Genomic DNA, 15,223 nt, shown 5'->3' with positions numbered 1-15,223 from the left:
TCTCAAGCATTCTCGGGGCAGCATTGTGGTGTAGTAAGTAGGGAGACAGTCCTTCAACTTTATAGTCTCATACTTGGCAAGCAAGCAAGTGTCCTTGAGCAAGAGGCTGGATTCCTCACAACCCCTGTTCTGTAGCTGATCCTGACCTCTGACCTTACTGTGGAGCTTGGCCAAATGGAAGGAAAATGTCCTTATGGGGATAATTGAAATGAGTTTAAAAAGAAAGAAATTATTTGTTCTCCTCTGATTTGGTCATAAGTGTAAAATAAGTGCATAAGAACTTTTTAGAAATGAGGCTCAGTGTGTCTGGGAAAGAGACTGGCCTGAATGTCATTGACATACACTTTATGGCTGTCCATGCAGAATGGAAATACACAGAATTTAACTATTTAGTGGTGACTATTTCGTGACCAAATTTGTACATGTTAGTTAACAGTGTTTGTGTGTGTGTTTGCATGTAAGTGTGAGTTTTTTGTTGGCAGAGGTTCGCGCATGTGTGTGCGTCTATGCACTTGTTCTTGCTTTTTGTTAGCTTATGTTTGTTTGTGTGTTTCTACCTGTGTGTGTGTGTGTGTGTGTGTGTGTGTGTATTTCGATGTATGTGTGTGCAGCGGTCACGGTCGGCGTTCTCCCTAACTAGTGACGACTCCCCAGAGAAAGGACCAGAGGAGGAGGGTGCCAGGGCAGGCGGAGGCTTCCAGGAGTACGCCTCTCTGAAGAGGGAGGCCAAGGCCGCCTCACTGCCCAGCTGGAAGAGTGTGGACCGCCTGGACAACTCCAGTGAGAATCACACTCACAGATCTTTTGCATTTATTGGCCAAGCAGCTGTCCTCTGATGGCACAGCTGCCATTGCGGCAAACATTTTCTGTCCCTTCTGTAAGCATTTGGTTTAATATGAGATATATAATGGCATGAATTAAAGGAAATTCCTGCTTCGAGTCTTGCCAACTATGCACTTTAGGTCAAAATGTGGGAAGACAGCAGTATGCCCACCTACCATGTCCCTTTTAAATTTAAATAATTTGCCCACTGGAGACTCATATCTATCATTTATAAATTTACTTGGTTATTTCACATGGAGATATACATGTTTGAGGTTCTCCCATTTGGATTTGGTGGTTTCAATATGGTAAGGCCATTTACTTGCACTAGGGTTGATACAACATTTGACTCCTTTATCCCTCTCATCAAGATTATGGAAAGTCTGGTTATGGATTGATCATATTTTCCGTTTCCTGCCATTCCGGCCATTCTTTTTAGCCTTGTATACCTTTCACTTTGTATTAGTATTACAGAGCTGAAGAGTTACCAAGGCAGTCAATTCAAATATCATATTTCCTAAATAATCTTGACATGAATTCAAATCTTCAGCCTATTACCCTAATAGGTTATTATGTATTGTTTTACCTATTCTTCATTAATTCCACCAGACTTTTGAAGACAAATGCAGCTGGATAAGCTGAAAAAGAGTTTGCTTTTTAACTTTTTTTAACTTTTGTACTGTCTGGTCCTGCTGGTCCAGGTGCGTCCTCGGTGCTGCAGAGCCCAGACGGTAACTGGATCGCCCTACAGAGCTCCCAGCTGTCCCGGCCCGGCCTGCTGACCAAGAGGAAGAGCCTGGTGTTCAGCGTATTGGAAAAGGAGTCCGGCGTCGTCTCCGCCTACGACGAGATGGGATCCGACTCCGATGAGAACGACGAAGGCGGGTGGGGTGCGGCGTTGCGACAGTTCCGACGCAAGCTGTCTGATGAGACGTACTACACGGACTCGCAGCACGACCCGGAGTGGACGTACACCCAGCACCTCCCGGTCACCTCGCCGTCCTCGGGCCAGTACACCAACACCGAGACCCTCAACTCGGACTCGGAGGCCTCGTCGGTGCCCTCCGCGCGTCCCCGCAAACCGCCCCACAACCTGCTGAAGAAGAAAGGACCGCCGGACACACACCTGCACCCCCAGCACCAGCTGCTCTACCACCAACACCATCACCATCACCAGAACCTTCCTCCATACCCGCTCCACTCAGAGGCACTTGATGTGAACTTTAACCCTAAGGTGATTTCTCTTCACATTGTACCTTTGGACACAGGAAAAACATGTGATTTTCCATCCTGGACATGGAAAAAAACATACAAAACATTAAAAACATAGGGTTGAAAATAAGTAAATTCAGTGATTGATGAATTAATAGTAAAAGTTGTTGACCCCTAGGTGATGGGAGACAGCAGCGAGGCCGAGGAGAGGCAGAACGACCCGATCCGAAGGTCACGGAGACGCAGGAAGAGCAAGAGAGAGTCGTCGACAGAGCAGACGAAGCCTGGAGGCCAGAGCCACACACAGTCCATCTACCCATTAGTACAAGTAAGATGCCACACCTACAGTTATACTAATTGATGATAAAGAATGATTAACTTAGAAGTCCCATGAAATATATTCTATTTACTAAGCAGTGAGAAATTGTGCTGTTTTATAGTTTCACCACTAGGGGGCAGCAAATTACTGTTCCTTTGTCATTTAGAAATACTTGACATTTATTTGGTGATGCAGTTCAGGCTCCCTAATCTCTTTAGTACTTCTCACTAATTGATGAGTGTTTGAAATCAGTGAATTATTTTGTGATAATAATAATAATTTAAAGTGAATAATGTTTTTAGGTACACTTTTCATGAACACATCCTCTTGCTCTCTTTGTCTCTCTCCCCTGCACTCTCTCTCTCCAAGGAGAACAGTGGCTTTCTACTCAACGCGCTTTTGCAAAGGAGTCTAAGTGAGGAACAGTCAGTTCCTGACACTGTGACTACTGTCTCTATGCCGATGGCCACGGCCGGACCCGAGGTCTTCACTTTAGACACCATGACACCTGAGCCGGAGGACTTGGACACGGTAGCCCCTAACTCAGCGGCCCCCAGCCCCCCTCAGCCCCGGTCCCTGGCCCCCAGGCCCCAGCACTCCCCCAGCAGCTCAGGGCCCGGATCCGGCTCTGGGGACCCTCTCGAACAGGAACTACGATCCAAACTTAACCAGCTGGTCAGCCACGCCAACAGCAAGGACAGCAGCTCATCCGAGGACGAGTGCGTGAAGCGGCCCACCGACAAACAGACAGATAAAGAGAGTGACAGACAGAAAGAGAAGCCGCGACCAAACGACAGGGAAAGAGAAAGGCAGAGGGCGAGCGAGAGACTAAGAGACAGGCCGAGCAGTAAGGAAAGAGAAAAAGGAAGTGAAACGGTGGAACAAGTGAATGGACCAGAGCCGAAAAGAAGAGAGAGAGTAATGGAAAGTCCGTCACTGAGAGACGAGGGGAGAGTTAGGGAGAGGAGGTTGGAGAGAGGGGGGAACAGTTTGGAGGAGAAAGCAGACGACAAGGAGCAAAAGAGAGGAGAGGGAAACAGGCAAAGTAAGAGACAGCAAAAAAGAGATGTGGAGAAGGAAGCGGGACAGACAGGAGGAGGAAGGAGGAGTGGATCCAGCGCAAGCTCGCCTGCTATGACCCCTTCATCCCTGGAGGGGGCGCTGTCAGATGGACAGGTGAGGAGATACACAGAAACTACATTGATTTTCTTCCGCTTCGGTCACTCCTGCAAGTGGTGGGGAATGTCTGAGCTGTTTGTCTGCTTCTAAATGTCTTTTTCTCATTTATTTTTCTTCTTTTTCTGTCTACCCACCCTCAACATCTGTCTTCATCATCTTTGTCCTTCCTCTCTTATCCATGTATTTCTGTGACAATCAATCCTGTACTTCTCTCTCTCCATCTTCTTGTGTTTTTCCTTCCCACCTTCCTTTCCTTCCGTCCTCCCCACCGTCTTCGGTTCGGTGGGTGTGTGTGTGTGTGTGTGTGTGTGTGTGCGTGTGTGTGTGTGTGTGTGTGTCAGGAGGGACAGAATGAGTTGGAGCTACAGCAGAGGCTTCAGTTACTCTCCTCTCTCTTGCAGCAGGTGAGAACCATCGTCTAGAAAGCAAAGGCATTCTGGGATAGCCTGCCATGCTTGAAGACAACACATGACCCCCAACCCCAAAACACACACGTGCACACAAACACACATACACAACCCCTTACACATACTTTCAGACACATACATTTACATAAATGCACATGCATGCAGGTACACAATACAGTACATGCATGCTTGTATGCATGTGCTGAAGTGTTTCTCTACACACTTTTTGCTATGCTTGAAGCAGCTTAGGCTTCTCAAGACCGCATCACACACTTTATTTTGGTGTAACTGTGTTTAGTGTCACCTGTGCTGGACAGCAGAGTCCCGGTTCATCACCCATTTACTGCAAAACCTTTTACAGAGGAGTGCAAACTCTGACCCTGATGAAGACCTTAGTGGTCGCAAGGCGTTGGTTTTAATCTTGCCATGTCCTAATAAAAGCTTTTCAAGTTCAAGTTCAAGATTTGATTTTGTATTAACAGCAGAGTGCCTTGGACTTTCTTTTTGAGTAACTACATTTTTACAAAGGACAATATAAGCTTTTACAAGGTAGAGACACTCCTTTTCTTCAACTGAAGTTGATGCTAATAATGGTTACTAATTATTAGTAATGCTATAATTTATGTTATTTTATCATTCGTTTGTGTAATATAAAATCATTTGTTTATAAATTATATATTGTATCATAGCTTTTTACCCTTTTTACCGTCTTTTATCAGCTATGATACAATATATAATTTATAAACAAATGATTTTATATTACACAAACGAATGATAAAATAACATAAATTATAGCATTACTAATAATTAGTAAACATTATTAATGATCATTTCATTGTTTGTTAACAGTAAAATAACTATTAACTAAAGTTTAATTAACTATCAATTTACCATTTATTAATGATGGTTATTATAAAGTGTTACCTAATTCTATAAACAAAACCCAAGCAGAGCTTCACTTCACTTCCCTGCATGTTTTACTGGGCAGGAACAAGAACAACGGTTGCCCGGTGAAAGGCACTCAAAAGGGGAAGGAGGGTTAAAATTAAAATGAGCTAAACAATATACACAATAAATACACAACAGAGGGAAACACACATGATATTAAACCAGATAAACTAACAAATATTATATAATAAATGTTGCCTGAATGCAACAATACAAAACAAGTTAACGCCCGTTCTCTGGGGGTTGTCGAAAGGCATTCTGGTAAGAAATCACTAACTTAAGTAGAAGTAAACAAGGCAGGTTGAGAGAAAGTGGATACACCAAAAAAGTAAATTACAACATTGATTAATTCCACTACATAACCAAAACAAGCAACATGACATAAAATGTAAACATAAAATCATAGTAACAGGAGACATCCATACAGAATAAATATAAATAAAATTCAGTCATATTTCTCTCAGTTTAACACACATGGGGTATACAAAATATTAGGAACACATCCACTTTCCATAAACTAGACCAGGTCTGACGTGACAGCTATGATCCTTTATAGATTTCACATATCAAATTCACTCCAGTCATGAAAGGGAGACGTAAATGAAAGGGAAAGGTTAAAAAAAAAAAGGTATTTTGAGTTTTAAGACAACAGGAGCATGGACTGTGGAAAAGCAGATGCAATTACATAAGAACATCTAAGAATCGAGCAAATAATATAAATAGGCAGGTAAGCATGTGGACAAGCCTCAACACATAGAAAGGCAGCCAGATGGACACACACACACACACACACGTTTGGACATGCCCCTACCATATCCCCTACCTGCTGTACAAGTGCCACATGTAAGGTGTGTGGGCCTTTGACGGTCATTAGCCACGCTCATTATAAAGGTGCCAATGAGTCATGCTTGTTTCTTACAATACGTGTGACACATCAGCAAGTGTGAGCTATTTCTGCTTTCACAGCTTCCTTTGAAACCCAAAACACATGACGTTAGTGATATTTTTACCTGTCTATTCTTTATTCTTTATTTAGTATTTCTAGCAAATTTACACAATTGTTTCAATCTAATTAGCCTATTTTGGTTAAAAAAAAAAGTGTCTAGAATAAAAAAAACACAAAAAACAATCTCTAAAATTTTACCATTTTGTAGACAGAGGTTTTAAGACTCATACTCAAACTCCACTCATATTCCATAGTGAGATTTACTCTTGTGCCAGAAATTATTTTTTTATTTTATTTACCTCACCTTTTTATTTTATTTACCTCACTTTGGAACCAGACTCTTTATTTGTGTCACATAGCCAAATCTGAGTTTAACTCTCAGCCTCGACATCAGTCAGAAGTGTGTGTGTGTGTGTTTGATCTGCATGGTGATGTCGTGGCTCTTTGGAGTGGATGAGAGCGACAGACTCTCACCCAAGATCCATTTCTCCATCGACCATCCCCAGTCAATATCTCACAACGTCCATCTTTTGCTTCTCAGTCTCTTTATAAATCATCGTCGAGTGGTGGTTAAGAAAGAGATAAGAGGGTTGGTAGGTTGCCTCTTATCTCTCACATGATATTGTATCTTGTCTTTGAGCAGAGTGCCACCCCCCCGCCTCTTTTCCCTCCTCCCTCCCTCCCTACCTGCCACTCTTGTCATCAGCCCAAACTCGCTCTTTCAGAGTGTCACGGCGAGTGTGTCTGGCTGAGAGGGATCAATGCAACCCCGATCCTACTGATCAAAGCTTCAGCCAGTGACTAATTCATTATTGAATTACATCTATCTCTCTTCACCGCTCGCTCTCTTTCTTGCTCACTCTGTTTTCAACTATTCCAAGAAAAAAAAAAACAATGGCAGTTCTTAATTTTACCTCTTCACCACGGAGGTGAAGGCCTGAATTTGGAAACGCACTGGTGGACAAGCAAGCTGCTCCAGTAACGTTGAGCGGTAGTAAACACACTGAGTAATTCTTAATTGTTAATGAAAAATTGTGGTTATCAAAATCATATTATTTCCTTTGTTTGTGAACAGCATTTTCATATACAGCCAAAAGATCCCGACCACTTGCTTTGTACATCCACTCTCAAATTAATTAGCTGAGCTCTTGACATATAAACACTGTGTGGCAGCTATCAGTGACATTTGGTTACATGTTTGTTGTTTGGAAATCCTTCACCAAAATGGCCCAGTTTTTTTATAGTATAGTCTGAAAGTTCCAAAGAGATTATTTTTCCATCAGCAAGTCCTAAACTTAAAAAATATATTTGGATATGCTCATAATGGATATATTCAAAACAATCTTGGATAACCTTACAAACAATTAGAAAATGTATTACTGCTTGATTGAAAATTGATTGCTGATTTAATTCCTGATTCCCCAGCTGCACATCTGAACCTCATTAATTGTGATTGGGACTGGTGGAGATAATCATACATCACTTTTTGAAATGGACCGTTTTTACAGAAGCTTAGAAATTTAAATGGAGTGATGGAGCCGGAGAAGGTCATTAAACAAACAGCTGTAAGAGACATTCACTGCAACATCTCTTTTAATCCGTTCAAAGTCTCAAAAACAAAAGAAAATATCAGCAGCTCCTTTGTCTTCTTCCTGGAACCTTCCTTTTGTCCTTTTGTCCTGCGCTTCCTTTACATTTTCCACCTTCTTCCTACACCATCTGATTGCTCTTCACAGGCCAAGCATGTATGGATGTGCGTGTTCACAAAGCAACTGATTGGGCTTGAGGAAACTGGGTCAATCTTTGCTCATCCATTTTGAAGCTATGTCACCCTTGGGATGGGAGAGAAACAACCGATTTCTCTGTGGATTCTTGAGATCCATTCATTTCTCATATGTTTTTCAGAGGGGAATCTGTGAAAAAATAAATCTTTGTGTTATTCTGAACTTGTGTATGATGTGCATCTTGGCACAACAGTAGGACACAGCTGAACTGTCTGCACTTGAAGGATGTTATTCTGCACAAGTAGACACTTTCCTCTAAAGTTAATCATGATATTTTTAAAATGTTGTAGGTGTTCTGTTGTAACAACATGCAGAAATGTTCTTTTTCTTTTTGTATTAAATAAAAGATGCCACACAAAATCGGCACCCATTAATTAGAATGTGTTTAATAATTTACCGTGGCAGTGGTTCCTCTGCCCTTTTCTCAGTGACAGCCAATTAAATCATCATGCTAATTAGGTGTCAATGGACTCCACTGATTGTCCTCGTCCGTGTGCAAGTGGACCTCATTCAAGACATGACAGAAAGCCAAGGTCTGGCCTGCAGAACTGTAGTTTCACCGAAAAGGTGGTGGGAAATTTTCACGTTAATCTATTTTTACCTGCACAATGTGCTTTTTACAAATCACTTTCCCAACTTGCAACGTGACACATGGGGTTGAGGTGCTGAAATAAAACTTTGATGCTTTGCATTTTGATGATGATGGCCCTTTCCTGTATGTTGAGAAGTCATAATTAAGAATTTATAAATAACAGGAATAGCCTACATCTTGCTTTAAGAGAATATCTACTTTTGCAGAATAACAAACAAAAAGTAAATTTTGGTAGAATTCATCCTTAACCATGACCTTTCTACTGGACTGCAGCCTAGTTTACAGTTGACATTTTATTGACGAACTGTGTGTGTGTGTGTGTGTGTGTGTGTGTGTGTGTGCGTGGAGCAGAAGTACTCGGCGGCCTCTCTCTGCAGCATCACCACGGAGGTGCTGAAGGTGTTGAACGCTACAGAGGAGCTGATCGGCGAGGCGGGAGGTGACAGCTACACCCCGTCTGAGTCCATGAGCGCCTCTCCCATCTCCAGCAGCTCCGACACCCGCCGGCTGGACCAGAGGCTCACCAAGATGGAGGAGAATGTAAGCTAGCTAGCAGCTTTACTTAGAGTTAACAAAGAACATAGTGGGGGCAGGTCATTTGAAGCCTAAAATCTGGACATTTTCATTTTTCAGAGGACTGATGTTTTCAAATCTCACTATGTAAAGATTAAAAGTTGCAATGTTATATACATTTAGCATTGAAGACAGTAGAAGTTATATACATTTGTGGCATGTACAACAGTCACACACAAATGATCTGGATTCATTGTAGAATTGTAAATACATTCAGTGTTCAAAAGATGTTCAAATGTGTGTAAAAACTCTAATGGTTATTTGTTTCAAGGCATTGATTGCTATTTTTCCTCATATTTTCCCTAACATCTGCAATCAACAAGGAAGATTGTTTTAATAATGTGTGCTAACAAAACAAGTGTAATATCTGAAAACCTCAAATCTTATCCTATTTCTACCATAAAAATGATCTAAATTATTAGACGATGTGTCCACTATTCGAGCCAAGTGTCTTGCACGTTTAATCAAGAGTACCTCAGATACTTGAGAGGTTACTTGTCTGTATTTCTACACAATGAGAAAAGGTTATGGAAAATAATGGGTCTCATGTGGGAGAGCCTGTCGGTCTAACTCTGCTCTGTGTGCAGGTGTACCTGGCGGCGGGTGCAGTGTACGGCCTGGAGGGGGCGCTGGGGGACCTGGAGGAGTGCGCCCGCAGCATCAGTAGCGGCACCACAGACACAGAGCTGGCGTTCCTGGAGGACCAGGTGGCCACCGCTGCCGCTCAGGTCCAGCAGTCTGAACTACAGGTAACACCAGACACTTGTCCCATTTGTCCTCAACTGTCCCACAGTTGTCTCAACTTGTCTCTTTATCTCTTAACCTTCCATACTCATGGCATGGTTGTTTGCTTATTATTCAAACAACTTATTGTAGATTGACAGCATGACAAACACGTTGTTATCTTTTGACTAAAAATGGATTACTACAATCATTATGTGAAACATGTTATAGTGGATTGTGTTTGTTAAATGGAGTCTGTTTCTCCTTTTAAGATATCAAACATCGAGGCCAGGATATCGGCTCTGAAAACAGCCGGCTTGAATGTCACTGCCTGCAATCGTTTCTCCAAGTTCAAGCCAAAGGCGAAGGTATTTACCTGACGTGACCTTAAAGTTCCCCTATCCACTTCACACAAAGTCACACACAGTCATACTTTAAAGGACTACACTGACTTTTTGGGAGTTTGGCCCATTGGTCACCTTACCCAGTATCTGATGAGAGGGTTGGCACCATAATCATGTGTGTGTGTCTAGACAGCTGGATGGTGACATTCGTCTAAACCTGCCAAGCTGGTTTAGGGGATTGGTAAAATAGACATCAAATTTGACAAAAACAATGCACTTTCAATGGCAGAAGATTTCTCTTCCCACAAGACTTCAAGTGTAACTTGTTTTGTTTACACAGGAATGAGTGAAGTTAGCCAGACAGGTAAATTGTTTGCACTGCTGATGTTGAAGACTGAGATTTTGTTTTCAGAAGTTATGAATCTGTAGGCCACAGAATGAAAACCAATAACAACTTTGGATTACTTACTAAAAGTATTAGATTACTACCTGCATACTTTGGATAATGCTATTGCCTAATGGTTATTTAACATACTGTATGCTAAAGCGTTAGCATGCACACCGGCCAGAGCTATGTACTGGAGACACACAGATGATTTTGGTGCCAATCCTCTCGTCAGATTTTGGGCAAGGTGACTGATGGGCCAAACTCCCAAAAAGTCAGTGTAGTCCTTTAAGTGCGTACAGACTAATATTAATTCTTATTCTCCCTACAGCCTCAAACCCTGGACTCATCACGCCATCAGAGGAGAAAGCTACCAGCCCCTCCACTTAAAGGTACCAAGCAAAGTTATTATAGTTAATTCATAAAAAACTAAAACTAGGCACAAAAAACTGATTTGTATGTATTTGTATAAATAAATAAAATATAAATGGTGTGGAAAAACAGAATCTAAACTAAGGCAATAATCTGCTTCCAAATCTAACGGAAATAAAAATTGAATTCTTTCAGAATAATTTTTTACATTTTTGGTGTGAGTGAAGAGTGAATGGGAGAGGGTGTATAGGAAAGATTTTTAAAATTATACATCCTTTAATAGCTTGTTTGAACACATTCTGACTGGCATTGAGTGCCAAATTGAAACTAAAAGAAAAACTAAAATATTTCTGAAGGGTGTAGTCAATTATTTCATATCAATGCCAATTCAAGAAGTGGATTTTCCTCAAATTTGATAACTTTTCTTCAAAAATCCTATATATCCTGTCTTGAATGAAGTAACTGAGAAATACAGCGGTCAGTCACGACTCACGTGTGACGTCACATTCTGAATTTATTCAATCCTGATATTGAAAGGAACTGAAAAAGGAAGAAAGAGGCTATATTTTTTCAATCTGCAATAATCTAGTTGACTAAATGACACAAGCTGTTGAAGTAACACTGTATTGCTTTGATGATGTTCTACCCACATTCTTCTGCTTATAGATCATCAATATATAAAGCAAAAGCAAGTCTGTAGCCTTGGTTAGATCAGAAAATCACAAGGTGACAGAAGTTATTCTCTGTGAATGAAAATCTTTGTGTCAATATGTTTACTATAGTGCGAGGTAGTGAATAAACAGACATACGCCTCCTTGGTATATGTGTGCACTCGGCTCATCAATCACTGCTCTCATTACCACAAACCCTGCTTGACAGACTTATATATGTGTGTGTGTGTGTGTGTGTGAGAGAGAGCGAGAGAGAGAGACAGGGACAGATGGAGAGAGAGAAAGAGAGATGGCGCAAGACTTTTGTTCGTCTTTAGTTAACATCACACATTTTGAGCTTTGTGCTGAAAAAAGAGATTGGATGCTGAATGGATGTGAAAGTGAATACATCTGCTAGAGAGGGACTAAGTAACTGAAAAGCTCCATTAGATGTAAAGCAAGCAAATGGAAACACAGAGTACAGCAGGATAAGGCTATTTTATCAACCAACAAGGAGTCGGTTCCTTTTCATGTCAGTGAATGGCCTTTTACTGTTGGGCCTTTCTTTATTTTCTTTTTGGTCTCTTTTTTTCTTCACCAGCATCCACACAATAGCTCTGATTCAGCGTGGCTTTTTTTTTTGGTACAGTTCCAAAGACAGACAGCACACAGGACAACGGGGTAAAATCAGTGACCAAGCCATGTAATCACAGCATTGATTGCAGCTTAGAGCATCCTTTATATGAGTCTGTCATACGCTCCAAATTTATACAATCAGCCGTTGGGAAGACTGTCCTGAGATTTTAGATAGAACTGGACCATGTTTTTTAAAAGTTCATCTGAATCATAAGCTATTGATAGTCTCTCTGTCTGAATAGCTCACACATCATATGTGATTGTTGTTTTTTTTGGCTATAGATTAAAAGAAAATGAATCTGCTGCTTTACTTCACATGGTGCTGCGATTGTGGTGTTTCAGAGAAGTTGGAGCCGGAGCAGCAGGTGAAAGTGTTTCGGCCGTAGTGACAGTCAGCAGCACAAAGGGTCCCTCAGGGCCGCTTCAGACCCCCAGGGACGGGGCCCGTCTAATCCAGTGCCTTGATCCAGCGTCCGCCTCCAGCTCCAGGCCAAGCAGGGGCCAACAGCTGCCCTGTGTGACCCACCCAGCACTCAGCCAGGCACGGCACCAATCAGTCAAATGCCTCTCAGATGCCTCACTACTCTCACTTTCCTTTTTCGCCCCGGCCCAACCTAGCCGAAGACTGGACTGGCTCTTTCCCCCCCCTTTTACCACTTTCCCCTCTCTGTCTTCCCCCTTCCGCACCATGCACATAACTCCAAGCAAGGATGGCTCGACAGATGGTGTCTCTGCCTTAAAATCTGCAAACACTCCTCGCGAGACAACTTGCCGTCCAAACTCAAAAAAGAATACCTAACTTAACGTCGTTGTACAGAAAAAAAACAACTGTCATCTCTTTTTTCTATCTGTTTGCAAGAGTGTTGTAGGTGTTTGAAATTAATGTACAATGAAGATGTGGAAAAATAATGTGAAACTTTATGTGATTCAATGTCCCAAAAAGAGGCTGAACCATGTTTTATACTGCATCTTCTTCTCGCCAAATGAAATGTCATGAGGAATCTCAGAGCCTTTTGAATGTCTGTGTCAGTTTTCACACTCAGCTGTCGGATGGTAATCATCGGTTTGGAGATGATTGTGACATTTTAACTGAAGTTCATTTACCAGAGAAAAGTGTTGATGTGTAAAGTATCAGGGCCAAAACATTTTTTCATCCTTCTTTCCTGCTACCAAAATTGCTAAATGGCAATAATGGAACACAAAGCACACTGACCCGCAGAAATATTTCCTTATTCGCCATGTCAGGATGTGAACAGCCTAAAACAAACTTCACCAATTAATTAAATGTCAACAGTATTGATGACTCATTAGTAAAGTTCTCTCCCATTTATTTAATTGTTGATAAGAATTGTTCATTGTTGGAGACTCACACCACAGCCTTACTGCAGAAGCTGTGGGATGCTGCATCGAAATGAGTCAAAACAAGGTCTGAATAAGTCTGAATGCCAGACCCACATGGAACTAAACATAGACCTCCATGGGTCTGACATTCAGGATTGGTCTGAAAGTGAATCCATTTAATGAAAACCTTGCCTTCCCTTGTGCAGTATTCCTCATCTCAAAGTCATGTTTCTTCCATTCACCCCCTTTCCTCGCTGTCTCTTCATTTAGTTTCAAACTCTGTGGCCTTTTATTTGGACAAAAGATGTTTTCATGTTTTCCCTTCACTGTATCACGTCAGAACTTTTGTGTTGCGTTCAGAAATCTTGTAAAGATTTATACATAATGAAGTCTGATGGACTTTATGACAAATGCCATGAAACCATGATTTTGTTACAAGCAATTTATTTTTGTACTTACTGAAAGTTTTTATGCAGTATCACTGAAACAAGTACTATTGCAACTTAAAGGCTTTATTCTCTCCTTAAAGGAGCCCTCCTCAGTCCTGTCAGACTCTTATGTTTATGACTCAAAGTGCTTTCAGTGTATGCCTGCATTTACCATTTGAAATTTTGCTTCTAATGACGATGGTAATTAAAAACACCATGGCATTTTTGGACTGGCTAGTACGACCATTCATACTCCTCAGACTCTAGATAGGAGAATGCCGCCTTTCATTTTTGGATTTATTTTCCACACTAGAGATAACAGTACTTTGTGACCATCTACATTAGTTAGACTATCAGTTCGTCATCTGCAAGGTTATCAAAGTTTTTGCTCTGGGTTGAATTTCCTGATGGACTGCTTGAACTAAAGGTGTGATGATCTTCTGTTTGAATGCTCTGCCCCCTCCATTAGTGACCTTTTCATCCCAGCCTGTCACATCTCTGGTTTTGCAGATTGATCCTGTACCTTTGTCAGTCTTGTTCCCAGAGGTGTCAATGTATAAAAGCATGTTTCTGGTTTTATCAAATAGATGTACAAAATTCCCATGAGAAGCACAGCCACGGGGGTCCAATCATCAATGTCCTGTATTTTTCTATTGTAAAAAAAAAAATATTTTATCTCATCTCAGAATTTGTTTATATATGTATATGTGTGAAAAGATGGATATGATATAGAATAATGTATGAATTGCCCAATCCTAGTTGCCCAATCTTTCAGTGTTGTGTGCAGGAGACTGTGTATAACTGTCATGACTTCTAAGGCTGGATTCACACATGAACTCTATTCACACCACTGTATCTGCGTCACATATATATTTTGCCCTATGTGTCCCAGATATGGTGATGTGTCAATGTCTGGCTCACAAATGATCAGATTCACACACAGCTAAAAATAAATATTCATTTATTCCTGTGTAAATCCAACCTGAATGACTATAGTGAGGTTCACTGTGCACAACTCCACAGGCGGGCCATTCACTTATATGTGCAATCGTTTGTTGCAATCCATATACCATATGTTGGGGAAAATATTAACAAGCAAAAAATACAGATTCTCTATGTGCCACATTACTCTGATTGAGAAAAAAATGTAATATGAAATGAATAAAATTTGCAAACCTAAAATAATTGAGCTTCCTCGTTTTAAGAAAATGTTTTCCTGAGAGCATTGCCTGATCATGAACTTGGAAAAAATGGGACAAGCTGATCAAAGAACATAATCACAACATTCTCATTTATTAATCAATATAGAATGCATTTTTTCATATGTACAGATTAGAGCTAGTTTTACATTTGGTCAGCAATTTCAGTCAGGGATCCGATCAACAAAGGCTTCATAACAGACACCAGAGAGAAATACAGAATGCAGGTAAGAGTCAGAACAAAAGAGAATATATAACCCTTATCAAAATAAAAAAATAAAGACACTTCTTCCACAGACTCAGAGTTGTTGGTGGGTGTTGTGGAGGACGGAGGGAGGAGGGAGGAGGGAGGAGAGCACGCTG

General features: G+C 41.1%; 1 protein-coding gene across 2 annotated transcripts in view; it reads left to right on the top strand.

Moving 5' to 3' along the window:
• Nucleotides 1-12,278, top strand: part of myripb (myosin VIIA and Rab interacting protein b) — a 105,285-nt gene extending 93,007 nt beyond the window's left edge. The window contains exons 8-17 of one of the 2 annotated variants that reach the window (XM_071532591.1): nucleotides 612-780; nucleotides 1,524-2,056; nucleotides 2,213-2,362; nucleotides 2,723-3,529; nucleotides 3,874-3,936; nucleotides 8,558-8,749; nucleotides 9,370-9,531; nucleotides 9,778-9,873; nucleotides 10,566-10,626; nucleotides 12,235-12,278. In XM_071532591.1, coding sequence (XP_071388692.1) covers nucleotides 612-780; nucleotides 1,524-2,056; nucleotides 2,213-2,362; nucleotides 2,723-3,529; nucleotides 3,874-3,936; nucleotides 8,558-8,749; nucleotides 9,370-9,531; nucleotides 9,778-9,873; nucleotides 10,566-10,626; nucleotides 12,235-12,278 — 2,277 coding nt within the window. The remainder of the gene's footprint in view (nucleotides 1-611; nucleotides 781-1,523; nucleotides 2,057-2,212; nucleotides 2,363-2,722; nucleotides 3,530-3,873; nucleotides 3,937-8,557; nucleotides 8,750-9,369; nucleotides 9,532-9,777; nucleotides 9,874-10,565; nucleotides 10,627-12,234) is intronic. The other variant, XM_071532592.1, reaches the window with a different exon arrangement.
• The last annotated feature ends 2,945 nt before the right edge of the window (nucleotides 12,279-15,223 follow it).

This window comes from Centroberyx affinis, unplaced genomic scaffold (genome assembly GCF_046629955.1).
Source record: "Centroberyx affinis isolate AG114_WGS23_722 - 3 ecotype Tasmania unplaced genomic scaffold, CSIRO-AGI_Caff_v1 ptg002219l_1, whole genome shotgun sequence".
NCBI lineage: Eukaryota > Metazoa > Chordata > Actinopteri > Beryciformes > Berycidae > Centroberyx > Centroberyx affinis.
Note: the sequence above shows the minus strand (reverse complement) of the source record. Positions and strands in the feature narration are given on the sequence as shown.